At 59.3% G+C, this 26,356-nt stretch overlaps 10 protein-coding genes across 10 annotated transcripts; 3 read left to right on the forward strand and 7 right to left on the reverse strand.

Annotated features, from left to right (window-relative positions):
• Nucleotides 1-1,525: 1,525 nt before the first annotated feature.
• On the forward strand, nt 1,526-2,793 carry A1Q1_01565 (uncharacterized protein; the record flags this gene model as incomplete). The annotated part of the gene is made up of 4 exons (XM_014324604.1): nt 1,526-2,112; nt 2,161-2,246; nt 2,303-2,414; nt 2,607-2,793. The coding sequence occupies 4 exons, from the start codon at nt 1,526-1,528 to the stop codon at nt 2,791-2,793; spliced, it is 972 nt and encodes a 323-aa protein (XP_014180079.1).
• A 1,210-nt stretch (nt 2,794-4,003) lies between these two features.
• A1Q1_01566 (MFS multidrug transporter, putative) lies at nt 4,004-5,899 on the forward strand (the record flags this gene model as incomplete). The annotated part of the gene is made up of 1 exon (XM_014324605.1): nt 4,004-5,899. One exon carries the CDS (start codon nt 4,004-4,006, stop codon nt 5,897-5,899), a length of 1,896 nt encoding a protein of 631 aa, XP_014180080.1.
• A 1,181-nt stretch (nt 5,900-7,080) lies between these two features.
• A1Q1_01567 (uncharacterized protein) lies at nt 7,081-7,976 on the reverse strand (the record flags this gene model as incomplete). Its single annotated transcript, XM_014324606.1, has 4 exons — nt 7,081-7,227; nt 7,278-7,439; nt 7,512-7,823; nt 7,869-7,976. The coding sequence occupies 4 exons, from the start codon at nt 7,974-7,976 to the stop codon at nt 7,081-7,083; spliced, it is 729 nt and encodes a 242-aa protein (XP_014180081.1).
• A 903-nt stretch (nt 7,977-8,879) lies between these two features.
• On the reverse strand, nt 8,880-9,985 carry A1Q1_01568 (uncharacterized protein; the record flags this gene model as incomplete). The annotated part of the gene is made up of 2 exons (XM_014324607.1): nt 8,880-9,291; nt 9,354-9,985. The coding sequence occupies 2 exons, from the start codon at nt 9,983-9,985 to the stop codon at nt 8,880-8,882; spliced, it is 1,044 nt and encodes a 347-aa protein (XP_014180082.1).
• A 341-nt stretch (nt 9,986-10,326) lies between these two features.
• Nucleotides 10,327-10,563, forward strand: A1Q1_01569 (uncharacterized protein; the record flags this gene model as incomplete). Its single annotated transcript, XM_014324608.1, has 1 exon — nt 10,327-10,563. One exon carries the CDS (start codon nt 10,327-10,329, stop codon nt 10,561-10,563), a length of 237 nt encoding a protein of 78 aa, XP_014180083.1.
• A 544-nt stretch (nt 10,564-11,107) lies between these two features.
• On the reverse strand, nt 11,108-12,569 carry A1Q1_01570 (diacylglycerol cholinephosphotransferase; the record flags this gene model as incomplete). The annotated part of the gene is made up of 3 exons (XM_014324609.1): nt 11,108-12,114; nt 12,155-12,344; nt 12,426-12,569. The coding sequence occupies 3 exons, from the start codon at nt 12,567-12,569 to the stop codon at nt 11,108-11,110; spliced, it is 1,341 nt and encodes a 446-aa protein (XP_014180084.1).
• A 1,099-nt stretch (nt 12,570-13,668) lies between these two features.
• On the reverse strand, nt 13,669-14,037 carry A1Q1_01571 (nonhistone protein 6; the record flags this gene model as incomplete). Its single annotated transcript, XM_014324610.1, has 2 exons — nt 13,669-13,684; nt 13,727-14,037. 2 exons carry the CDS (start codon nt 14,035-14,037, stop codon nt 13,669-13,671), a joined length of 327 nt encoding a protein of 108 aa, XP_014180085.1.
• Nucleotides 14,038-18,523: 4,486 nt separating this feature from the next.
• A1Q1_01572 (uncharacterized protein) lies at nt 18,524-18,949 on the reverse strand (the record flags this gene model as incomplete). The annotated part of the gene is made up of 1 exon (XM_014324611.1): nt 18,524-18,949. One exon carries the CDS (start codon nt 18,947-18,949, stop codon nt 18,524-18,526), a length of 426 nt encoding a protein of 141 aa, XP_014180086.1.
• A 3,268-nt stretch (nt 18,950-22,217) lies between these two features.
• On the reverse strand, nt 22,218-23,527 carry A1Q1_01573 (cytoplasm protein; the record flags this gene model as incomplete). The annotated part of the gene is made up of 4 exons (XM_014324612.1): nt 22,218-22,289; nt 22,548-22,881; nt 23,170-23,289; nt 23,355-23,527. The coding sequence occupies 4 exons, from the start codon at nt 23,525-23,527 to the stop codon at nt 22,218-22,220; spliced, it is 699 nt and encodes a 232-aa protein (XP_014180087.1).
• A 339-nt stretch (nt 23,528-23,866) lies between these two features.
• A1Q1_01574 (uncharacterized protein) lies at nt 23,867-25,985 on the reverse strand (the record flags this gene model as incomplete). The annotated part of the gene is made up of 3 exons (XM_014324613.1): nt 23,867-24,025; nt 24,064-25,733; nt 25,838-25,985. The coding sequence occupies 3 exons, from the start codon at nt 25,983-25,985 to the stop codon at nt 23,867-23,869; spliced, it is 1,977 nt and encodes a 658-aa protein (XP_014180088.1).
• Nucleotides 25,986-26,356: the final 371 nt, after the last annotated feature.

Here is a 26,356-nt window from a genome sequence, read left to right on the forward strand (position 1 = left end):
CGGCTACCAGCCAGAAATCGACATTGACGCAGGGACTCTTGTGTCAGGAATCGTACGACGTCCCTCCCTTGATGCCACAGGCGCATGACCTCTGCAGCACTCGCCGCGATCTCAGGCTCTGAACAGGCAACACAAGAGTTGCATCATGCATCAGACAGTGATCAGGCACAGTTACCTGACCTTCTTCCTGGAGAAGCGCGAATAGGGTTGCACGGATACAGCGCTCGAGCGCGATCACGGCTTCAGCAGCCAGGAAGTCTCGACGGACATCATGGTTGGTCATTGCGGCGTCTCAGCCGTCATCCCGTTCATCCCACCTTTTGCTGAAGACACACTCTCTTCGGCGCGTGTGGCTACTCTCGGTGGATGTGTGCCAGAAACGGCAAACCAGCGAGCTCCACCAGCACTAGAGCAGAGAGACGGCGACCTGTCCCTTGGCTGGGCATGGACTGTTGGATGTGCTGGATGGGTGGGTCGGGTCCGGCTACCAGCCAGAAATCGACATTGACGCAGGGACTCTTGTGTCAGGAATCGTACGACGTCCCTCCCTTGATGCCACAGGCGCATGACCTCTGCAGCACTCGCCGCGATCTCAGGCTCTGAACAGGCAACACAAGAGTTGCATCATGCATCAGACAGTGATCAGGCACAGTTACCTGACCTTCTTCCTGGAGAAGCGCGAATAGGGTTGCACGGATACAGCGCTCGAGCGCGATCACGGCTTCAGCAGCCAGGAAGTCTCGACGGACATCATGGTTGGTCATTGCGGCGTCTCAGCCGTCATCCCGTTCATCCCACCTTTTGCTGAAGACACACTCTCTTCGGCGCGTGTGGCTACTCTCGGTGGATGTGTGTCCAAGATCCATGGAACTGCGACTTTTGCTTTTGCTCCATCTGCACCACTTGTTTGTTGACTACACTACTGCGATCTCTCACGGTGACAGCCTCACGACCCTCCGACCCCAGATTGACGAACAAGGTTACGGGGCCATGCTCCTTCTATGACGTCTTACCACTGACGGCCAATTGACTCTACGGTATCGCGCAGCATTGTCCGTTCTCCTCGCACCACCGACACCGACACCGACGGAAGCTGCTCGCTGGATACGGTACGGAGACGGAGGGAGGGCCGGAGGCATGTGACGAAATCACCTGTGAGCGGTGACGTGCGAGCGTGTGAGAGCTGCGAGATTATTACTCTCGCGTGGCCTTTCCCGTCTGGCCGGTCGCAGCGCGCAGCAGCGTAGCATATGATGAAACGGGGGACGGTATGAGCTTAAAAATGTTGGAAGCAAGTAAGTGCCGGCGGCAACATCCAAAACATGCACGAGTTCGGTTGGTTCCTGTCGACCGAGTGTGAAGCGAACAACGTCGATCCGGCGACGCAGGCGAAGCAACAGAAGAAGGTGAGGCAGGAAGACGGTTCGCGCTACGGCTGATTCCCATACAGCCGAGGAGAACTGCTACTTGCAGTCACTGGGCTGGTCGCGACTTCTCACGCATGTCTCACTATAGCTCACCACAGATGAATGTCCACGCGTCCGCCGTCACTGTTTGTGTGCCACTCCACTGTGCCGCGGCGCAAGTCGATCCGCAGCGATCCACAACACAGCCCCTCGCACCAGAATCTGTAACAGACTCCTTTGATCTGCGATACTCACACGATATTGTTGCTCACTCTCTGTCTTCCACGCCTTCAACACCACTCACACCACTCTTCACCGTCAAGCATCCAGTTCCCACAGCCGACTCCATGCTGACTGGCCCCTCTCTTGGACCATCGGCGGCCTCGCCTTCCCTCCATCGCCGCCGCTCCTTCACCCTTCCCTCGTCTCTGCGCAGCACTCGTTCCAGGTCACGCTCTGGGAGTGCCCCGCCGCCGTCCTCCATGTTTTCGTCCTCCTCTACTACAGTCTTCAGAGCCCGCCCAGACGACGCCGTCATGGATCTCCTCGGCGCTGTGGGATGGAAGCTCGTCTCGTGGGGCTGGATGCTCCTGCGATTCACCATCCGCCTTCTCATCAACACAGTGTGGATTGCTGCAATCGCCATCCCCACCGTCTTCCTCGCCTCGACGTACCTCAAGATTGCCGCGCGGCTACGCGCAGTAGAGTAAGTACACAATCAGCTGGTCTACCATCCTGTCTAGCTAACGAGCAGCGAGCACGCCGCGTTCCTCCTCCTCAACGTCATCGCACTGCAGCAGCTGCGCACAGCTCTCTTCGGCAGCATATCGAAGGGCGTCAGTGAGTTGGAAGCACAGGACAGCTGTGCCAACGCGGGTTCTGAAAGCTGACTCCAGACCGCGCCGTGCGCCGTGTCATTGCCGGCGCGCTCTTCGGCGTCTTCGCAAAGGGGGCCTGGGGCGAGGCGAGTCTCGTGTACGACGCCGGCCCGCACGTCATTGGTATCGGGTGAGTTGCAGGCACTCCCACATCAACTGACAACAGAACACATGTTTGGCTCTTCATGATGGTAGCAGGCATGGTCGAGGCGGGGCGGTATGCGCTCGAGATTTGATAGGCATGCAGGGCTAGTGCGCACGGGCCATCATTGTGGGACTGTGACGACTGACGCAACTTCTGTCTGACTGAGACACGCCACAGGCGACCGTCAAGGGCATTGTGGAATGCGGCGGGTCTGGGGCTGCTGAGAGGAGAAGCGAGCGTGGCGAGGATTGCGCCCGTGGCTTCGCTGGCGTTGGGCGCGGGGAAGCCGTTTCTGTGGAGTAGACGGCGCAAGGCGCAGCTTGGCATCAAGAGTTCCCCGCTCCGGCATTCTCCTATCCTCTGATCCGCATCTGCCAGCAGCTCGAAAGTAGATGAGTGTGGACACCGTGCAGTGAGCAGTAAGACGACGTACATGGGCAGGACCATCAGCTGCATCTTTTATCGCACGGACAGCGGAGCGTGCGCGGCACTTGATGCAAGACTGATAGGCAGTTGCACGCACGATCTGGAGTTAGTCAACGGGCCGACTTCTCCAGTTTAAGATGCATGGGGTATGTGGGCGCTCACGCATCGTGATCTCTTCAAGGAAGGAGAGCACCGCGGCTGTCAGTGCGCCAAACGTCGTCGTCACAGTTGCTACAGTAGTCGTGATCAGTGCCAGATATAGAGTGGATCGAGTGGCCAGCGCAGGAGAAGATGTGCGTCGAGAAGGAGGACGGGGGGGACCTCGGCTGGCTCGGCTACTACCACATGATCAACGGGCAGTTAGGTGAAGACGATTGCGAGATGATACCGGCGGCCGCATACTTTTCCGAGCTATGTGCAGATCAGTCAATATGTGAAGCGGGGTCCCACGGGTCACGGGATACGGCATGTTGGATGATGAATGCTAGGTGCTGCGGGCGAGATGAACGGAGTGACACAACGGAGCATCTAGAAGCCGGGCCAGCCGGGGTCGCGGGGAAGGGGCGGCAATGGCAACGAATGTGGGCGCGGGGCGGGTGACTGGCCGCAGAGGAAAGGAGGCGGGCGCACGGTCGGCGTTTGCCGACCACAGACAGGTACGAGCCGAACTCCGCTACGGTTGTGTGCACCAGTGCTCCTTACACCCGTCAGACCGCTTAACTGTAACGGCCGAATCGGACAAGTCCGAGTATACCTACCGCTCCCACCATGACCAAGCAGAATGCAGAATGAGGAACCGGTTTGTTCTATTCCAGCCTCTCCGCCCTCACATTCGCATACGCTCACATTGAGCATAATGCTGAGGAGCTGGTGTTCCTCGCCTTGACATTGACCCAAGTACTACGCTACGACTAGACGACGACGATCGCGACGAGCCCGACTGAGCGGCCTACACGACTGACGCCCCCTTTCCGTCCCAACGGGCCTCGATCACCCCTCGACTGAGCTGCGCGCCGCGACCCACAGCTCTGCGGACCCCCACGACCCCAGCGGCGGCCCCACCTCCATCGCCGCCTCGCACCATGAGCACGGCCGGGCTCTCGACGACCTCGACGCCGACGCTGCCGCACACCAAGTCCTCGCTCTCGATGGCGCCGTCCGCAGACCTGGAGCGGGGCTCAGCCGACCTGACGCTATCGCGGCGACCTTGGCGGCTACATCCGACGCCGTGGGCCGACATCGTCTCGCACCCCTACAAGGGCTCAGGCACGGCCGCCGATCCCTTCATCGTGACCTGGCTCGAGGTCGATGGCGAGCACCCGCGCCAGTTCTCCACGCTGCACAAGTGGGTCACGACCATCATTGCCGCCATGGGAACGCTCGCAGTCACGATGGGCAGCTCCATCCTCTCGGCAGCCATTACGACGGTGCGCCACGACTTTCCTGGCTACAACGACATGACGTACATCATGGTCACGGGCATCTACATCCTCGGCTTCGTCCTTGGCCCTTTCCTCTGGGGTCCCTTCTCCGAAGTCATGGGCAGGAGGACGACGTACGTCGCCTCCTTCGTCCCCTTCACCATCTTTGACGCCGCCGTGTGCGGCGCGCCGAATATGGGCGCGCTGCTCGCGTTGCGTTTCATCGCCGGTGTTTTTGGCTGTAGCGGCATGACGAATGCCGGCGGTGTCATCGCTGACATGTTCGAAGCACAACAAAGAGGTCTAGCTATGGGGATTTTCGGTGCGGCGCCTTGGAGCGGCCCGAGTATAGGACCTCTAATTGGTGGTTTTCTAGGTCATTCGGCCGGTTGGAGATGGGTTGCGGCCGTGGCATGTCTCTTTGTCGCGTTGGTGACATTCGCCACTCTCGTCTTTCTCCCTGAGACGTATGAGCCCATGCTCCTGCGCCGCAGGGCCAAGATGCTTTCCCAGGCGACAGGCAAGGTGTACCGCGCACCGCAGGACCGGGACGGGCTGCTGGACGTGAAGAAATTGTTGAGATATCAACTTCGAGTTCCGTGGATCCTCCTCTTCACGGAACCAATTGTCTTCATCCTCTCACTCTACATGAGTGTCGTTTTCGGCATCCTCTACATGACCTTCACGTCTTTCCCCATCGTCTTCCAGGGCTACAGGCACTGGGGTATCGGCCTTGGCGGACTCGCCTTCATGGGCATCATGGTTGGGTGCAACGTCGGTTTGGCGTACATGGTCTTCTGGGGGAACAAGAAATACGTCCGCAAATATAACGAAAAGGGCTTCCTGCCACCCGAGGCACGCCTGCCTAGCGCTATCGCCGGTGCGCTCCTCATGCCCATCGGCCTCATCTGGTTTGCATGGACGTGCACACCCGCGAGCATCCACTGGATCGTGCCCATGCTGGCAACCGTGCCCTTCTCGGCAGGTATGGTGCTCGTCTTCCTGGCGGTGCAAAACTATCTGGTCGACGCCTACCTCCCGACGGCGGCGTGCGTCATTGCCGCGGCAACCGTCATCCGCTCGCTCGTCGGCGTCATCCTCCCCCTTTTCACGACAGACATGTACACTGCCCTCGGCACGAACTGGGCGGGCACGCTGATCGCCTGTCTCGGATTCGTGTTCGTGCCCGTGCCCCTGATCCTCATCAAGTACGGGCGCCGCATCAGGCGCATGACCAAGTACGGCCGCGAGGCGGACGACCACATCAGCAAGATGGCCGAGGCGCGGCTAGCGCAGCGGCGCGGCGTCGTCCCCGCCTCTACCGATGTGGAGGAGCAGGTCGAGATCGAGGGCAAGGAGCCAGAAGACATCGCCACCACGAACGGGGACACGCTCGGACATGTTTTGGAGGAGGAGCGCAAGAGCTATGAGGAGAAGCGCAAGAGCCTCGAAGCGGATGAGCACGCCTCTCGCCTCACGGCTGTCGAGACGCCGAGGAGCGAGAAGGAGGTCTTCTTCGACGCTGCGAGCAAGGCGGACACGGAGCCGTTCGAGAGCGCGCGGCAGAGCATGCACTCGGAGATCCTCCTCGAGTCGGCGCCAGTGACCAGCGAGAAGCGATAGATCGGGACAGTCCAATAAGGCATTCAGCATTCTCTTTTCATTCGGTAATCATTCTCCCCTCCAAGTTTTGCATTAGAAGAAGTATACAATCCCAGCATGCATCGCATTAGTAATGGTCTGCAATGTTCACTCGCAGCACCCATCGCTGCCACTGCCACTCGATGCTCGATACGTTGATACCCCCCCATGGCCCAAGACCGCGTCGGAGGCAGCCTGCGCTAGATTCAAGGTTTCCCACGACCGCTGTGCCACCCAAAGGAAGCACCCAGCGCCCCTGGCACCGAGCTGAGCGCTCAGTGCTGCACTCAGTGCTCGCGGTCGGAGACAGCCTCTGCTAGATTCATGATTTCCCACAAGTGCCACTCCGAACGACTCAATCCGATCGTTCGCCTCTGCAGCGGTGACTGCGATGATACAGATAGTCTTTGTGCATTCTTCCGTTGCGGTCACAATCAGCCCTGCTTCCCCGGGCTCCGGCGCGGATGACAACACCTGGTCCAGCCTGCTGCTTGCAGTGGCCCGCGCTCGATCAGACGCCTGAGCGTTCGCTCCCCTCGCTCGTCGGGCGACCCCTTCTCGTAGTGCGAGCAAAGCAGAGTTCTGGGCCGTTCGACGGCTGTTCACTCCGCGGCTGGGAGTGCCAGTGGTCTGGAGATAGGAGTCAGCTACCATCACAACTAATGAGTCTCGAAAAGAAAATTCACGAGGTGGGCGATGACGCCGGGTATGGCGGCGAGCTGTGCAGTCACCGGGGAGTACCTGTGGGTCGCAGAAGGGGCAATTGCGAGGATCTCTGGCGCCGGCTTTGCCTGGTGTGCAGTGTAGATGCGAGGAGAAGGTTTAAAATCGGCTACGTCACCTTTACCAGTCATCCTCCGGTCTGTCTTGTGGATCACATGGCAGTACCGGAAGAGAGCGGTGGTGATCGACCTGACATAACCTAGCTGTCCGACAACGAAGAGGCAGGGAAAGGCCGCGAAGCGTGGCATCTTCTCATCGAGCCCTTCGAGGTCGATCCACCCGCGCACTAAACACTGTTGGATCCCGATGTAGTGACGGCTAATGTCAGTGCACTGCCGAGGCGTTGTAGCTCACCGATCCGTGTCAGTGGCCGTTTGCAGACCACCCAACGGGCGTTGCAGTGGGTCCGGTACCAGCCGGTCGTGGCACTGAGTGATCGCTCACTCAAAATTCTGGGCCTCGGCGAGGCGGAAGATGAGACCAGGGTGCACATAGGCGCACTGAGCGCCCTGGGGGCGCCACTGGTTTCCGATCTCTATACCTTCGACCTCAGCTAAAGCACACCGCAACACGTTCTGCGAGAAGGGCTGGGGGCCAGTCAGCGAAGCTAATGGATACAGTACTCACCCAAACTGACGACGCTACGATCATCGCGGCGCAGACGCCACATAGATCTGTAAATAAGGTCGACATCAGGCGCGTGGCCTTTTCGCCCTAACGCGGACATGAATTTCGGCGTAAGAGCTCGGAACTTTGCCTCCATGTAGAGGTGGGCGAAGCCTGTAGATTTAAGCGTCGACTCCAGCATCAACGTCCGGAACATGATGCGGAGAATCTTTCGTTAGCGTGTGTCTCATACATGATGACTTACGTCGAGACCGAGGTCGTTATCGTTCCCCATGATGAACTTCCTCGTCACGAGCATGATCCGATTAATGAGTCCCGTGACATGGTTGAACCCGAGTGCGCCTTGATACTCCGTGCGATGCTGATCCGAAAGATGGATGTGAGGAAAGTGGGCTTCCCAGATGGTGGAGACGACGGCGTTGAACACCTGCCTCCCGTGCCCGCCAGCCAGGTCGATGTTCGCAGCTTCAGCCTTCAGCTCCAACAGCACTTGCGGCAGCTCTTTGCTGAGTGCCCCGAGTTCGTCAGGGCGGTCTGTTCTGCTCGACGACTCTCTCTCCCCATGTCATTAGTTTGGGTCTTGGCATAGCACAAAACACACCTTGCGCGTTTCCCAGTCCTTCAGGCAAGGCTTCAGCTCCTGTATCTGTTGCTGGATCTGTTCTTTCCTATTGTAGCCGCCGATCTTGACGTAGAAATACTCGGACATCGGTTAAGTCTATGAAGTCTGAGGGACCGGTAGACCCGTCGGTAAGTCCTTCGGCCATACTGGACACAGGCGAGCGCAGGCGAGCGCAGTGGCGGGTAAGTGCTTTTGGTGGCTTTGGGGGGTTGGGGGGGAAAGGGTGGATGTCGCAAGGCGAAGGCGGTTCGAGGAGATGGGCGGGAACTTGTGGCCGTCTGTCAGCCGACAATGGAGAGTTGGGAGTACGTTGGGAAGAAGCCTGGATACAAGAACGCGCTGGAAGGAACAGCGCGACGAAGAGGGGCGCACATCCTGCTGCAGGGGAAAGAAGGCAGCCTGTCCCCTGCTGCCTGATCGGCGGATCTCGAGGCAGAGCGCTGGCCGACTTCATTGGCAGACATGCCCACTCAGCTCTGCATGCTCTGCACCTCGTACTGCCTTCACGATGGTGCCAAAATTCCTGTCCTGCTTGCATCGCGTTTCATAGGAATGAGCTTCTCGAGAGAGTACGGACGTCGCGAACGTTGCCCTGCTCCGGCGAGGCTCGTGCTGCTCTGCGCACATCGGTCCGGGAACCCTCCTTTCGCATGTGCCTCCTATGATTCTGTGAAGGGTGGACCTAATGCACAAGATTGTCAGTGTTGGACAGGCTTGGGCGCCCGCGCTCTGAGGACGAATCGTTAATCACTGCTATGGCTGGGGATCCAACCAGGTTGCACGCGGCTCGTTCTGCGCGCACGTCAATACGAGGTGCCCAACCTGCTCAACGGCCGGCAGAAGTCACCTCTTCCTGTAAGTTTCACCCCATCCCAACTCCCCACAAACATCAGCCGTCCGTCAGTCCTCCTCAGCAGGTCAGCTGGTATAAAGAAGTCTATAGAATGCATACAGAAAATCCAGAATACACCATTGCGTGCGCGCCCGCCCTTACTTCGCCTTGGGCTTCGCCTTGCCCGTCTTGCCCGTCTTGCTCGTTCCGACCGCAGCCGCCTTGGCCTTCTTGGCCCCCGAGCCGATTGTCGAGCTCTTCTTCTTGTCTCCGAGCGTGACCGCCGCCTTGGCCGACTTCTCCTTGATGGGCTTCTCGGCGGCGGTCTTGGCCTTGGCGGCGGTCTTCACCGGCTTCTCCTCCTCCATCTCCTCGTCGGCCTCTCGGCAGCCTCGGCGTCCTTGAACCGTCCCTGCAGCGGGGCGTTCCAGACGGGGAGGAGGATCGACTTGCTCGTCTTGATGCCGATGGAGAGGACATTGTCCCATCCTCCGACGAGGTCGACGGCGGCGGGCACGGCGGCCGTCAGGTTGGCAATGACCTGCTCGGGCGTCGAGACGCCGACGGTGGCTATCCTGACCGAGCTGGGGTGTCAGCTTCGCGAACGCTGTCACGCAGAGCTGTCGACTTACTGGGAAGTACCGGTCGAGGGGTGGAAGTAGGTGGACTGGATGGCGCGGCCAAGCTCCTGCTTGAGATCCTTGCGCTGGAGGTTGACGGGAATGGGCTGCTTCTTGGCCTCGAAGAACATCTTGCCGAGCAGCTTGGGCATGAGGGGGAGCACGCGGTCGTCGACGAGGAACAGGTCGTGGTCGTTGCGGAGCTGGCGGCGGGGCTCGAACGGCTTGAACTTGCCCTTGAGCTTGGTCACGCCGACGACGCGGTCGATGAACTTGATGTCGTGCTTGGCAATCAGGTCCTTGTACTCGCGCTGCGGGTCCTTGACGAGGAGACAGACAGAAGTGGCGGGCGGAGGGGGCAGAGGAGGCGACGGCAGCTGGATTTTGATGGGCATGAGCTTCTTGCGCGTGCTGCCCGTCTTGGTGTTGACGCTGAGCCAGACGTGCTCGTCGCGCCCGAGCAGCTCCGTCTCCTCGGCCTTCTCGGCCTGCTTTTTCGCATACGCCAGCAGCGCCTTGACGGCCTTCTGCGCCTGAGCCGGCTTCCAGCTGTCGACCATCTGGCCCGCCGGCGCAGCGTCAACAGGCAGCTGAGCAGCCTTCGCCTTGGCCTTCGCTTTCGTCTTGTTCACGGAGGGCGCCATTGTCGTGTCCTTGTTGAGACGGTGAGACGGTGGGACGGAGAGCGATGCAAGCCGATGATGCTCGCCTGGCAAGCAATTCTGCAGTGTGGAGGTGGACCTGCCATTCTGCAACTTTTGGAATGAACGTGATACGCCCGCTGCTCGCACACGTCATAAAATGGCGCTATTGGGATTACACTGGCGCATTAGTAGCACGAGACTAAATGGATTAGGAAATTTGCCGTTTGTCCCCCTTGTTTTGCCACCTCCTGAGCCAGGAAAGAATCTTCGACGCCATCAGTCATCTCCGGTTGTCGTCCTTTGTGTTGTTGCTCTTATCCACGGCCCACACAACCAGCACCATGTCCAACCCGTACCAGTCCTCGCGCCCCGACGAGTCGCACATGCCGCCGCGCCAGCCCCCCAAGCCCACCGACGCGAGCGAGTACCTCTGTGGAGGTGAGCTACAAGGCGGAGTGGAAGCTGACAGAGCAGACTGCGGTGCCAAGACGCAGATCAAGATGGGAGAGCTCATTCGTTGTCGCGAGTGCGGACACCGTGTCATGTACAAGCCCCGGACGCACAAGAGTGAGTTGTAGGCGGATGGAGGGATGGATGCTGGAAGGACGGAAGGAAGGGAGCTGCGGCGGTGTTCAGCGTCGATCGTCGCGGATCCGCAACAGAGGAGGGCTTGCTCTGTGCTGTGTGTGATTTGTCCGCCGCATGTGCTGTATGCTGCGTCCGCCGCACAAATGCAGGGGCCCTCACAATGAGCAGAATGCGTCGATCTGCGGTGAAACACCAGCATCACCTGCGATCCTCGCCCCCGAATCTTCAGCACACTCCTTCCAGCTGTAGAAGGCCGCAAGGAAAACAAGCTAACGCCCAGTCGTCCAGTTCGAGGCCAGATAGAGGACCGTTTTTTGTATAATATGCATGTTATAGCCGTAAGAGCCAGAGGTATAAGGTATAAGATAGTCCCCTTGGTGAAAAGGGGACAAAGACACGATCGCAGAAAACGCAAGGTTCTCGGCGACAGAATCATTTCAAGACGACTAGACAGAGGGGGTAAAGCGTGAGACAGTCTAGGTCTTCTATCTACCGGCTTTTTTGGAAAGCCGATAGTGTGCAAGCTGAAGAGGCCTACTGGAGCTTCTTGATCTCCTCTCCGGCCTCGACCCACTGCCCGTTCGCGTCCTTCTTGCGGACAGTGAAGCACGCGATGCCCGTGTACTCGCAGATCTGCCAGATGATCTCGCGCGCAAAGCGGAAGTAGTTGAAGAGGGCGACAAAGAAGGACATGCAGATGAAGACGTTTGCGGCCGTGGGCGAGTTCTGCACGAGGGGCTGGCGGCCAAAGAGCCACTGCGCGTTGGCGTCAATGGCGCCAAAGAGCGAGTAGACCATCATGCCGTTCCAGAACGGGAAGGGCGACTTGGTGACGTGCGCGAGGATCAGCTGCGAGACCTGGTACGCGGCCGCCATGCCCCAGTACCCGAGGAAGGGGAGGAGACGGCCGTCGTGCACGATCGACACGCCGCCGCGCACCTCGGCTTGAAGCCAGAAGACGAGGATCGCCGTGTGCACGCCAAAAGGCAGGAGGCCGAGCAGAGGCGTCAGCGCCGACTTCTTCTCCTTGAGACGCGCCGCGATCACGTTGTAGTACGCGTTCAGAATGTTGGCGCCGGTGCCAAACGCGCCAAAGATCATGAACGTAATGTTCAGCGGGATCTGGCTGAACGAGTACGTGCCGCTGAGACCCAGGGCCTTGTCGAGGTTCTCGGTGAGAGTCGTGACAGCGTGCGGGAGCAGGCTGACGACGGGCTGCTGCCAGAAGTGCTGGTGCAGCGGGTGGATAGCCGTGACGAGGTAGATGAGCACGATGATGACGATACCCTCGATCGGGCCCGAGAACTCGGACAGGTACAGCGTACCAGTGTGGTACTCCTCCCAGGTCGAGGCGTAGAAGTTGAGAAGAGTCATCGTCTCACTCGCGACAGTCCACCAGGAACGATTCAGGCCGAGAGCGTGACAGGCCAGCACGACCTCGAGAGACGTGTTGATCGCATCACAGCCGTGGTCGAACATCTCGCCGAGCGCAGAGCCCATACCCAGGCGGCGCGCCTGCTTGCCGTCAATCGCGTCCATACCTGATGTCAGCTAACTTCCTCACGTTTTTCAGCTACCCACTCTGGTAGGCAAAGAGGCCGAACGCAAAGCTAAAGTACACCCAAGTGGGCAGGTCCTTGCCCTCATAGGTCGGGTCGAACCAGAGGAGGGTGAGGACGTTGGCGAACACGAAGCAGAGACCGAGAAGGGTGATCTGGGGGTCAGCTTGCCCTACGTACATCCCGGCAGCATCGGGTCGACAAGCGCCAGACTAGCGCGAGATCCTAGGCTCGTCGTGCGATTAAAGTCATGGGGTTCGCTCGCTCACGCTCTCAACACGATGCGTACTCACCGCGTTCGGGGCCAGGTTCATGGGGAAGCAGGTGACGAGCCAGTTCCACCATGGCGCGAGAACAGTACGGGACAGGACACTCTTGTCGATGGAAGAGTACTTGTACTGATCTATTCCCTTGAACTGGGCCTTGGTGATGCGCATGTTGGGCGGCGACGATGGACGGACGAGGGCGGAAACGGAGCAAGTGACGCGGTGACGCTTGGCGCTTCGACTTGTCTCCGGGGGGTGGGCGGAGACGAGGGAGGCGGAGTGTCAAAAGACGGGCCTTTTGAACGGACCAGGGGTGAGGTCGGTGTCGAGGACGGACAGGTGGATTGTGAAGAATCAAAGAATCAAGGGAGGTTGGCGCGCCGGAGTGCGGGGTATGGCTATGTCGCGAGGCCCAACTTTTGGTGCGGTTTTGGTTGGAACTAAGGGATACTAGGACACTGGCTCAAGGTGGTAATTGGAGCTCATAGGCTTGTTTAGACGCCATCCGCAGGGGTGGCCGACCGCTTTTCTTCCGTTCACCGCTGGCCACTGGCCACTGCCGTCCAGCAGACCAAGGATTTTCCGCCCCAGAGCATTCGTATCCAGCCCGCGCAGATCTCTTCGGGTTAGTGTGTGCGCAAGCCTCATCATGGGGCGCGTAGCAACCAACGTCCGAAACCCGCTGCCACGCCCACCGCACACCGTAGCCTCGTCACTCACACACGCGTTCCATCGACCATGGAGCCATGAGCTGGGACCCGTGCAACTTGTTGAGCTCTGACGTCGGACCCTCGCTTCGCCGCGCCTGCAGTCGCTGCAACCCTCGTACGCCTCACCTGTTTACGTCACCCCTTCCTCTCCTTCTTATCGCACGTTTCTCCCTATGATGAAATGCGGCCTTCGCCGGTCAGTTTCAGATCACATCCTGTTGCACCCTTTGTTTGTTTGGCCACATTTTGCTGCTGATACACGAAGTTTTAACTGCATACGCGCGCGCAACAACGGAACACCGAAATCAACGCGGAGCGACACACATAAGAGAAACGCGCGCGCAATATAAAAAAAGTGTTCTGGCTGGCCAGAGAATCGAGTTGAAGAGGAAAATAAACGGACTCAGCCAGGTGAAGGATCCCTCTTAATCTTGCGAGGAAAACTACAACCGGAAAAGATCGAAAAACGAAGAGCGTAGCCGAAAGAATCAACTGGGGTATGGACAGGGGAGAGACGCAAAGAGCAGCACGGAAAGTTCGGGATGACAACGCAAAGATGCTTAGTCCGAGTCCTCCCTGGAAGTAGTTAGCATCTGGGGATTATCTCGGGTTACTCACTGGACCTTGGCGCTACGCTTCTTCTTGCCGTTGGCGGCGTCGTACTCGGCCTTCTCCTTGGCGGCGCGGTCCTTGTCGGCCTGGGCCTTGTCCTCGTAGGGCTTCTTCTCCGAGGCGCTCATCTCCTGCCACTTGGCACCGAGGAGACGACCGACCGAGCCAAAGTCGGCGTCGGGGTTCTCCGACTTGATGCGCTCACGCCAGTCCTGGACGAAGAACATGTAGGCGGAGAGGGCGCGCTTGGGCTTGTTAGGGTCCTTCTTGCCGCGCTTGGCGACCTTCTTGTCGTCCTTGGTGGAAACCTTAGGCATCTGGAAGAGTCAGTATGGACATTCATGCATGTGTGGTAAGGGTGGTGGTCAGTATGCAGGGATGGTGCGGGTCGGGGATTTTTGGAGGTGTGGTCGTCGTGAGGAACGTGTTGGGTGGAACGCGAGATATGGGGACCCCGCGGTGGAGGTAGGTCATGTTGTGTCTGGCCGGCCTAAGGAGGGAGGGAAGGTCGCGAGGAAGGTCGCGTCAATTCCCAAGGTCGGATAGGCAGGCGCAGAACGGACGCATCCACCCCGTTCTCGAGCGCGATGGACCCGGACGGCGCATGCATGTGCAGGCGGGCACGGGGGAAGTAGGGGAACGCGTTGGTGGGGTGGTGGTTGGTGGATGGGTGCTCACCACCACCAGACGGCGCGATGTTGCCCCACCACCCTTCTCCCGTGCACTGCGTTAGGCTGACACGACGACATCCATTCGCTCAGAATGGACGGGGTGAGGTAGCGCGTTGTGCACGGAGGTATGGTTCTGGGTGCGCACACCCCTCCACCCAATGTTGAAATCAGGCGCGCCTTGGCCCTGGTCACAACAACAAATGGATGTGGATGGATGGATGGGGTGTGTGTGGCCGGGTTGGATGGATGGAACGACAGCGAGGAAGGAGGGGCAGAAAGAAGAGAAAGGATCCGGGTGCGAAGAAAGTAGCAAAGAGGATGGAGGTGGTGGTGTGGGGATGCTTTGGTGCGATGCTCACGGTTGATAGGATGGGGTAAGGGTTGGTGGATGGAGGTGGATGGGTGGTAGGTGGTGGTTGTTGGTAGTGGTGGTAGTAGTACGGTGAGTGGTTGGTTGTATGAGAGTGCAGTTGTACGGTGGTGGGTGGTGGTACAGTGGTGGGTGGGAGAATGAGTAGTCGGCCTGGTGGGGACTCGCACTTAGTACTATGGGGGGTCTCTCAGGCGCGGGCTCTGCTGGGCGGGCGTGGGCGTCCAGTCAGCCAAACAGTGAAGGGCCCAGTGTTGTGAATTTACTCCCGTCCCACCAGGTTTTGCACCCGCCCCTGTGCTCCTGCGCCCTGCCTTGTGCTGCTGGCCTGCTGGTCGCACCGTACGTTCCTCACCCATTGCAAACCATGGGATCACTATGCCAAATAGTACTCTGCCAGTGCACTCTCTGCTCTCCTGCCTGGTACAGTCACGTGCAAGGATCACTCTGTGATCCACCCACGCTGGGGCTCGCTGGGGCTCGCTGGTGCAGTGCAGCACGTTGGTCACTGCAGTCCTTGGGTGCTGTACGCTGGCTGGAGCCTCTGCCTGGGTGCGCTGCATCACCCGGTCACCCAACGACCCACTCATAACGCCATCTGCGCTACCCGGGTCTCACATCCCACTTCTTATCAACGTCACCTACTTAACACTACTTGTCCACTTTCACATAGGAAGAACTTCAACTGCGCTAAGCCCACTGTCCCCGCTGCTTGTGGCACAACCCTCGTTCGAGAGGTGCAACGTGGTCGAAGCGTGGATCCAACTCGAACGGGCAGACGTCCATCTCCGTTTAACTTCATGTTGTTGTTGTTGTCTCACGCACCCTGACGTCATCCACACCCGACTTGTTGATCAACAAACAGCCTCCCGCAAGCGATGTACACAGCATCAAGATCACTAGCTCACCACATTGCACACTGAGCAAGCGGGAGTCCAACCTTACCAACAGAGAAATGTCACATGATCGACTTCCGCCATGATCTGCGATATCCAAGCAGTGATCGAGCAGCATCAAGCAGAGCGGAGCCTTCCTCGGCAGCAGAGAGCAAGGTGAGCAACTCGGAATATGAACCCATCGGCTGCACACAATCACATACACGCGGCTGTACCCCAGTCTTCATGCACATATCCGGCCAATTCCAACTCCGTCCGTGCCGTGGCGAACATGGCGAACATTGCAACATTACTGCATACGGGTTCAATTCACTCATTTAGCGTCTTGTCACGTCCCACTAGCCTGGGTTATGCAGGTCTAGACTGGCATGATCCGTGCAAGAGCGAGAGCGCGTCGAGGGTCGATTCAATTGGTCTCCGCTCATATCCCTCATTTGCCTCCCTCATATTCGCGCATTACGCGTTAGACAAGCTAACGCGTGGCGCGCCGGCTTCAGCCGCTGAACCCGGGACGGATCCTCGATCCCCCATGTCAATGCCTGCATGCCTGATACGGCAGCTTCGGCCGTAGCGTGTAGCTCGCCACGGTAGCGCAGCGGACACCGTCACAGCAGTGCTCCTGCGGCTCGCAGTGCACTATAGCCCAAGCTTGGAATCAAGCGAGCGAGAGCGGGGAAGTAAACATGCTCGTCGCGCCACCGGCTTGCACACTTGCACGTAAAAAGTCAGATGCGTCCAAGTCTGCGGAAGTACTGGAAGTAGCCCTCCGGATCCGCCTGTCCTGACTCGAGGCTATGCGCCGGAATGCTCAGCTCCTTAGTCTCGGGCACTTTGTGTGCTTAGGCTTAGCCTTACTTCTACTCCCTTGATTACCTGTCTCTGGACACCGGAGAATCCTCCGAGCTCATCTCTTGAGATCGTACCAACCCTTCAACTGTCAAAAGTGACTCTTCAGTCGCCGCCTCGTATGAAGGGATCGGAGAGGCCGGGAAAGGTGTATAAGACGCAGTGGACCGATCCATTGACGACTAGGAGAGCACGCCCTCTGTCTGTGCGAGTGGCAGTTTGGACTAATCATCCGTGCACCTCACACCTACATGCATACTACTGACTTGGACATGCATGCCGTCATAAGCCTGGTACCGCCAGCATCCTTCGTTCCCAGGACCCTGTGCTCTCCAGCGCTCCAGCGTGGACAGAGTGGCAAGTCGATTGAGACGGTCCAACTGACGAACATTCTGACCGGGAGCATCCCACTACTGCCCTCCTGACTCTTAATGTCTCCGCGCAGCTGCCCGCTTCCCTCCGCACTCTATACCGTTCTTGGCAAGTCGACAAGAACCCAGTTATAACCCAGGTAATAATCTGCGGAAGACGGACGACGGTTCAGGCAAGACGTTCAGGCGTGCGTCTGATCGGCAGGACGCGCGTCATACTCTCAAGTGTGCGGTCCGCGAGCCGGACGTGGCCGAGAGGGCGGAAAGATCGAGAGACTCCTCCTGCGATACCAATTGTGCGCGCAGCAAGTTAGCCCTCGTTCTCCACTCGTACACTGAACCCGCACAGGAGGACCCTGTGCCAAGGCCAGAGCCGCATCCCCAGATCGCAGTGATCTGGGTGGTGTGTGGTGTATTGTCAGAACACTGCGATCCGCCCAACATACTAACCGATGGACAGAATTGTCCGCCGCCATGTTGACGGCATGTCCTTCATTCTGCTGCCATCCTGCTCTTCGCATTCGTGAGACGCTGAGTTCTATCCGATATGTCCCAGCCTGCGCCCCGACACCAAACAGGTGTACCCAGAGTAAAGTGTCGTTCAAATGATGTCAAATCGTTTCATACCAGAACAACATACAATGAACGGAGAGAGCTTTTTCTACGAAACAAAGCAATCGGAGCGATCGATCCCTGGTTTGGTGTGTCGGGGGACAAAAAAGAAGCTGTTGACGGATGTTGGATAGTTGTGTGTGTGTGATATGAGTGTTGGTCGTGAAAAGCGCAAAAAAGTTGAGAAACGTAAAAGGTCGTGTAAGAGATAAAGCGGCGTTCAGATGCGGGGCAAAAAGATATGAGTGTCCTGGCCAGTCCCCTGGCCTCTGGCGGGGACTGGCCGCACATACTGTAAGCAAGGTCGTTAGAAGGCGATACGGTCGAGCGAGTGCCCGCGCGGCTGGAACGAGAGCCGGCGCAACGGGCGCACAATCTCGGGCATGCTCTTGATGCGGGGCACGGGCATGGAGAAGCGGCGTCCGAAGAGCACGCTGCTGCACTCTGGTTTCTCCTGCTTCTCTTCCACCTTCTTGATGGGCGGGAGGTCGTCCATCCTGTCCATCTTGAGATCGGTGAGGTGCGGCCCCCGCGCGCTCCGCTCGCGCGAGCGCTAGCCCGGGCACTGTTCCGCGCACTGGTGCGGCTGTTGCGCGCACTGTTGCGGGTACTGTTCCGCGCACTGGCACGCGCACTCCGCGCACTCGTGCGCCGGCTCGTGGCCGTCTCGTCGTCTGTCTCGTCGTCTGAGCTGTCGGTCGAAAAGTGCGACACGAGCCGCTCGCGCAGGAGCGAGCGGCGGCGGAAACTCGGCAGGATGCCGCTGACGAGCGAATGTCCTGTCGACGAGCGGTGGACGCTGCGCGCACTCCGCGCGCTCCGCGTGCTCTGGATCGTCTGCACGCTGAGCCGCTGGGGCGAGGACGAGCGTGTCGGCTTGAGCTCCGTGTCCATGATCTTGGACGAGACGATGAAGGACGCAGCGTCGGGCGAGCGGTGCGGGCGCAGCGGCGCGCCGAGCAGCTCGGGACTGTCCAGGTTTATCGGCTCCTCGGCGTACGTCTCCACCGAGGGGCGGCGCTGCACCAGGTTCACAATCAGAGAGCGCACCTTTCAGTGTCCGCCGCCGCTCGTGCTTCTTGGCGGAAGACGTCGACGCTATTGGCTCCCCGAGTCCAGAGGCGTTTCGCGGCGGAGACGATGTGCCAAGGTCGTTCAGCACTACTCCACTCGTCACTGTGTGCAGGCACGGAGACTGCGTCGTCGGCATCGGGTATGACGGCGGGCGTTTCGGCGCCGCCTGCTTCGATCGCCGCAGGACACTCGGTCTTCTTCGCGGCCCTGGTCCAGACTGCTGCTGCTGCTGCGCAAGTTGCGCCTGTACTTGCAGCTGGTCCGCGGACGCGACCGTCATGCGATAGTTGAACGAAGGCCCCTCGGGGATCGACGAGTATCGTAACGGGTGGGGATGGGGGTGGGATAGTGGTCGGAGCTGCGATTTCCTGCTGAATGGTGGCGAACATTGCAACATTACTGCATACGGGTTCAATTCACTCATTTAGCGTCTTGTCACGTCCCACTAGCCTGGGTTATGCAGGTCTAGACTGGCATGATCCGTGCAAGAGCGAGAGCGCGTCGAGGGTCGATTCAATTGGTCTCCGCTCATATCCCTCATTTGCCTCCCTCATATTCGCGCATTACGCGTTAGACAAGCTAACGCGTGGCGCGCCGGCTTCAGCCGCTGAACCCTCCTTCTTATCGCACGTTTCTCCCTATGATGAAATGCGGCCTTCGCCGGTCAGTTTCAGATCACATCCTGTTGCACCCTTTGTTTGTTTGGCCACATTTTGCTGCTGATACACGAAGTTTTAACTGCATACGCGCGCGCAACAACGGAACACCGAAATCAACGCGGAGCGACACACATAAGAGAAACGCGCGCGCAATATAAAAAAAGTGTTCTGGCTGGCCAGAGAATCGAGTTGAAGAGGAAACTTCTTGGCGGAAGACGTCGACGCTATTGGCTCCCCGAGTCCAGAGGCGTTTCGCGGCGGAGACGATGTGCCAAGGTCGTTCAGCACTACTCCACTCGTCACTGTGTGCAGGCACGGAGACTGCGTCGTCGGCATCGGGTATGACGGCGGGCGTTTCGGCGCCGCCTGCTTCGATCGCCGCAGGACACTCGGTCTTCTTCGCGGCCCTGGTCCAGACTGCTGCTGCTGCTGCGCAAGTTGCGCCTGTACTTGCAGCTGGTCCGCGGACGCGACCGTCATGCGATAGTTGAACGAAGGCCCCTCGGGGATCGACGAGTATCGTAACGGGTGGGGATGGGGGTGGGATAGTGGTCGGAGCTGCGATTTCCTGCTGAATGGTCGCCGCTGGCGAATCGATGGCCGCCGATAACTTGTTGATGGCGCTGGCGGCACCAGTGGGCGCGGGGGTGGCGGGGCGGTAGCCATTGTTGACGAGTCCTGGGTGCGCGGGCTACCGGAGTGAGAAGACAAGTTCCAGCCGATGATCGAGGTCCGCGGACGTTCGACGTCGATGAGAACGCAGGAATGGAGGAAGCGACTGAGGCGACGGGGACCAGCGCGATCGAGGTCGTTGCCGTGGCCGGTTCGTCGCGACATCCAAGCGTTCTCGAGCTCCCGGAGCTGCGATGATCGGTCGGGTGTCGGGAAGGATGGGGGTGGGGGTGGGGGTGGTGTTGGGTGATGTGAGAGTGATGGAACAGAGTGATGCGGTATGTTATATTACATCTGCGGCGCAAGAGAGCGCACAGAGATGGTCCTTGGTATGCTTGGGATGCAGGTCGGGCCTCAGGACATGGTACTGCGATACTACCTGCGAGTTGGGCGAGATGGGACCGTCTTGATCCCAGTGCCTGTGCGGGGTACCAGGGTCACACAGGGACGTTCAAGCTTGGGCCTCGCTCCGCACTCTCTCTCTCTCTTTGAGTTGAGAGATGCGTATCGATCCTGGCAAACACACGCCCAGCTGATGCTAGAGTTGAACAGTCGGCGCAGGTGGCCCAGGTGACCGCCTATTCACGGATGTCTTAGGAGAGGTTGGAGCCTTCCAGGGATCCCAGGCGGCGGTGGCGTAAGGTTCTGGCGTTGCAGGCGCTCCAGGCGGTCAGGCAACGGGCGGGGCGCGCGGCGGGCGACGCGATGAGGTCAAAAGGCTCGATAGGTCGTCTTGGTTGGTTTGTTGGTGTTGGTCGATCTAGCGATCTAACGCTAGGGAGCCGTGGCGCAGCAGTCCCAAGTCAGTCGAAGGATAACGGCCGTTTGCAGGGACAGAACTGTCCGAACCAAGTGGTGGAGGATTACAGGATACCGCAGGATCGCAACTCAGAAGAGGGCGCGAGGATGCACAGTGCAAGGCGCGAGGCGCACGGGTGTTGGGATGGGTATCAGGATCGCGCAGGATCGAAGGACCGGAATGCCGAGGGAGCGCGAAGGCGGGTGAGTCGGTGGACCGAGACTGATTCCCCAGATAGGCAACCAGCTGCCCGTCGGACCTTCGTAGGCTCCTTCTTCACAAGTTCGCGCAGCGCGTGCGGCGTGCGTGCGTGCGTCTATGCCGTGTCGTGACGAGGTAGCCGATCGCGATCGAACGCACGTTGAGATGACACCGGGTCACACAAAGAATGAGACGATGGCGAGCCGGTCGTAACAGGCAAGTGTTGCACGATGCAGAAGTCTGGAAGTACGGGATGTCTGGCGGCGGCGGCGGTGCGCGCTCTGCGCGTGCGGGCAGGCTGTGCGGCTGGGGGCAGGGGAGCTGAGACGACCTGGCGAGATTATTGGCCACTGGCTGATCAGGAAGAGTCGGAGACTTGTTGGTGCGCGCAAGATAGGAAGTTGAGGCGCGCGCGATTGATGGGGGGGCAGCTGGGCGCGATGGGCGCGATGGGGGTGAATGTAAAACCAGGCTAACGCAACGCGGTGTGACTAGAAAGAAAAATGTAGCAGAGCTAATGCATTTAGAGTTTGGGTGGAAGAGTGCTTGCCCGTGGCGGAAGAGCTCGCGAGGATGCAAGGAACAGCGTTTGTTGTTAGGACTCAGTGAAACCGGCCCAGCACTGAATGCAGGTGACAAGCACCACCACCCGCCGCGCATCGGTGTTCACGCGGCCTGCGGCCAGGAGACGACACCCCCCTCTCAGGCGCGTGCTCCAGGTCGGTGCCAGGTCGGCGGTTCGGGTTTGCCCAGTCGCCCCCCCAAGGGATCCCTGTGCAAGTGTGAATGGGAAGTGTAACGCGATGCATAACGCTGGCATCACCGGGCCACCCGGAGCGCCCGCATTCATCCTTTCAGGCCTTCCTCCTATCGCGCCTTGCGCCGGCAGACCGGAAAGCCCACTCCTCCAATCTCAGCCCGCTGCTGCCTACGCGCCTGTCAAAACGTGGCAATTCACTATCGACACCGACGACGCCTGTACCTCGCAATCCCTGTGGCGCTACCAAAATGAATGAATACCGTCCGGACTTGGAAAGTCTCCACAGAGAGAGAGAATGCAAGAGTGCACACGCGAGACGACGACGCGGAGATATTGTGCAAGAGCCGCTAGACGCCGGCAGAACTGTAACACCTACGAGCAACAAGAGAAAGCAGCCTTGTCCGTGCCAAGCTGGCCAAGCTCGGTCGTGGTCTGGGGCTGCAACAAGGTTTCCACCCCCGTGATGACGGTCGCTGGGGTTGCCCGTGCCTGAAGAGCTTGGATCTCTTGCCCACCGCATTCAGTGTACCTTTCGTGCTCTCGAGACATGAACCTTCTTCCCTCGTTCACATCTCTGCCCAGTCTGGGAGATACTCTGGATCTAAAGGCACGCTCCTAGGATCAAAGGTCGCGATGAACTGTGAGGGACCAGGTCAGCATGCGAGGCTTAGGAGGCTTGAGGGGAAGAGATCTGCTCGCGATGCGCGACACGCGTCGACGCGTCCCAAACGGCAGCCTGTTGCGCCTCCAAAGCTACATAGCTGCCGATGCTCCGGACATGGTGTGAACATTACTAAGCATGAATTGCCCAGACGCACTAAGCGTTGCTTGTTCGATGCCGGGATTCCGCAGTGTACGGCATGGCCCTCCTTTGTGGGGGTCCCTCTGTGACTCACCTCCTTGCCTGCGTTCCCTAGTCCAGAATCGTCGCTGCCTCCGGCGCCGGCGAACATGTCGCCTTCCCGGAACACGGCCGTCAACGCCCAGTTCTGGTAGCAGCGGGCCAGGGCGCAGAGTAATGTGACGGCCGCTTTTCCGGTGTCGTCATGAACAAGAATAGGATAGTTGCGGGTGTCGAGCACGATCTGGAGCGCCTCATACATCCTCTTCTTCCCTGAGGGCGTGAACAGCTCCTCGTCGTCGGACAGGTCAATGTGGTGCAAGTTAAGGTTATGCTGTGAGACGAAGTCGGCGCCGTCTGGCCGATACTCATCGGACCTCGCCACATAGCTGCGAAGGGATCAGCGACAGTCGCACATGGGCAATGAAGGGTCTGCCTGGAGAGGTAGGTGTTCCAGCACAATAAGCTCGCCCGGCTCCGATCCGTAAATGCCTCTGTCTCAGCCATGAGGCTCTGCAGTCCGGCGACGGCCGGCAGGCCGTATTGTTCGCTGCCGCGGGCGCCGAGCAGAGAGATCTCAAGAATACCATGTCCGCCGGCAGAATCAGAACAAGGCAAATGACGTCGCTGAATTGCCGATAAGGCCTCCACCGCAGGCCAGCGCCCACGAAACTAACGTGCGCCTCGCTCCAGCCTGTCCAGCCTGTCGGACGGGCATGCACATCATCGACACCGCATGCTCCGCAACGCTTTCCCGCAGACTCGGACATGTTACGGACGCCTCGCCCTCGCCGTGACTGCGCCGCAGCGCCAAGCGGCGTGGCTCCACCGCCAGCATCCTGAGACATGAAACGTTACTCACAGCACCGTCTTCAGGCCGAGCCTCTGCAGAAATCCGAAGTTTCTTCGGTTGGGATGCCCAGACCGATACACGCCGGGAGCCACGAGGGCAAAGTTGATGGGAGGGACCAGGACTGGTGGCGGCGTCAGAGAAGCGACGGCTGTCGGCCGGAGGGAAGGAGGAAGGGTCGTCATGGTGGAAGGGTGTGGGGTCGGCAGTTCGTGTGCTGGGGATCCGGCTTATCGGGCACGCGGGTGGTGATTTGGTCGAGTTCTGTATCTGATGGTAGTTGCTCTGAAGGTGGGGATGTCGAGGATGACGAGACGATGGAAGCTGGTGAACGTAGAGTAATGAAGAGTTGCGAGGAAGGCGCTAATTGTGGAGGTCGCCTGGACGAAATTCGGTGTGGCTCGGATCGGCCTCTTGATCGTCCTGTCAGTTAGCGTCACAGCTTGACATAGCCGGTCCGCAGTCGCGTGCATGATCTGCATCCTTCAACATGTTACATACAACATCAACAGTACATACATGGGTTAGTCTAGGTCTATCATGTCCTCCTCGTCATCCTGCCTGGGTGCCTTCGGTGCTGCTTGCGCTTGGACAGGAACGACAACGTTGGACAGCCTTTTTGGCCCCGGTCCACGACCAATTTTCGGGTTGGAAGCACCTCGAAGAGATGCAAGCGATGCGAGCTGCAGGTCAGCTCACTATCGAGAGATCATAAACTTACCCTCTTTTCGGCGTTCTCATTTCTTCTGCCGGTTGGGTCGAAGCCAATGTTCTTGATCGCCTGCGCAGAGTAGACGCGCTTGGTCTTCTCCTCCCAGCCGGGCTCCTTCTCGTTTGTCGGCGCTTTGCCCAATGCTTGCAGGTACTTGGCACCTGCGCTGGTGCCGTCGCCGTTCTTCTCGAACATCCGCGATAGGGCAGCCTCTGCCTCTGCCACTTCCATCTTGCGCTTGCGCTTCATAGCCGTGTTGCGGCCAAGCTTGTTCGCGAGGTCGGGGTCGCCAATTGGGGCAAGCGCGCCGTCTGTCCTGCCGATTCGGGCGACACCGCTGCCGACAATGTATGTGGCACCACCGCCGCCGTTCTCGGCTCCTCTTGGGGCGGCTCGCGCGCCGTCCCTCGGAAGCAGTCCCGTCTTACGAGACGGGTCGTACTTGTCCAAATTGGCGTTGCCGAATCCACCGCGGCGGCCCATCATCGGTCGATCCGTGAGCTCGAAAGCCGTCGTGGCACCCGCTAGCGCGCCGCGCCCACTCCGACCCCGCTTCACCGCGGCATGTATATGGTACTCGCACACCTGACCGAGGCGCAGGTCGATCCACGTACGGCACCGAGACCCGTCTCTCTGGTTAGCAGTGCAGCGGCCCATGTCCATCGCTTGCCCGATGTAGCTGATGCAGTCGGCGGATGCGGGATTCAGCGCTAGAGGCAGGGTCAAGGGGTGTGGGGTGCCGCCGGCTTTGAGTGGGCGGAGAACTCGCGGGTTCAGGAGCGCGATTACGCTTCCAACACCGAGGTTGCACCATTTCTCGTAAGCACCGCCCGAGCCCCCGCGATAGCTCCTTGTCTCATTGCCCTCGTCGTCCGTTCCGTTGACAATGCTATCGGATTCGAACAGCAGTAACTGAAGGTGCGCATCGCCGGAAATGGTGTTTGATCCGAGGGTCTTATTGCGAGGAGGGAGGGCGACAAGCTTCAGGTTGATGTACTTGCGAGGCTTTCTCTTCTTGTTCTCCTTCCCCTGCTTGCCTTGCTTCTTCCGCTTCTGATGTTGCGGTTGTCGGCCATCTCCGTCACTGCCGTCGTCATCATCGTCCTCGTCGTCGCTCTTTACGTTGCGCGTTCCGCTGACGCGGATGTCGCCACGTTCTGCGACGACAGCGATGGTGACCCAGTCACCCTCGACCGGAATGTCATAAGTCGCACCGTCTCGCGACAGGCGTGCGATAGAGTAGACCTGGGGCGGGCGCAGGAAGAATCGGCCGCGGATCAGATCCTGCACGTCCTCGTGCGGGAGCACACGTTTCGACAGGCGGATGCCGGAGTTGGGTTCCAGGGCACGCCAGACTTCTTCGCCCTCGGGGTCCTTTCCAAACTCGCGCGGCCCAAGTTCGAGTTCATGGTCGAGCGTGAGGTCTTCGGCTCGCTCCGTCCCCGTGCGCACAATCTCGAGGTCATCGCCGCCGGGGCTGATGGACTTGGACGGGGCGCCCACGGGCGTAGCAGATCTTGATCCCTCACGCGACGCTACTCGGTCCTTGAACGATGTGCTGCGCTCCACAGAGGGAAGCGATGGGAGCTTGTCGGACATGGCCTTGCGCGCGGCGAGCCTCTCCAGCACAGTCGACTTCTTAGGCGCCTGCAGGAGGTCGACGTGGTCATTCTTCGGGGCTGTTGGTCGTGGGACGAATACAGGCTGCCTCGGCTTCTCCGGTAGGGGTATGCGGCCCTTCTCCTTGTCTGCTGTCAGCTGTGTTGAGTGTAGTGAAGCTTACCCTTCGTTGGCGTCGCGCCGATCAGGACCTTGGCCGCGGACGCCTCAGCACGCCGCTGCTCCGCCTCGGCCTTCGCCATACGCTTGGCGCGCTCTTCCTGAAGTCTTGCTATTTGCGCATTGAGGTCGGTGGTGTCGAGGTCGGCCATGGTAGCCGAAGTTCGTGTAAACAGATGACGGGTTGGGTGCCGTCATGAACCGGACGCGTCTGAATGTGTGGACGACGCGTGAATTTTGCTTCCGGGTGGCGAATCTGGTTGGGTGGCAAGGATGTGGCGCCTGATTTCTTTCGGGTGTCTGTCCGCCAGCGTCCCTGTCTTCAGTCCTATGTGCAGTCTGTTCTGCTCGTGGTGGTGTAGTTTGGTTCTGCATGCTGCGGCTTCTTTGACCGGGTTCCCGCATTCCTGTCTTGTTTGCGTGACGACGCATTTTGACTGGCACTTGCCACGAAAACATTAATCTGCGGGACGCACACTGCGTGCCACACGCATTGCAGGTGCTCGCGCCGGGGAAAGCACTG

The sequence above is a fragment of the Trichosporon asahii genome (assembly GCF_000293215.1).
Source record: "Trichosporon asahii var. asahii CBS 2479 unplaced genomic scaffold scaffold00050, whole genome shotgun sequence".
Taxonomy (NCBI): domain Eukaryota; kingdom Fungi; phylum Basidiomycota; class Tremellomycetes; order Trichosporonales; family Trichosporonaceae; genus Trichosporon; species Trichosporon asahii.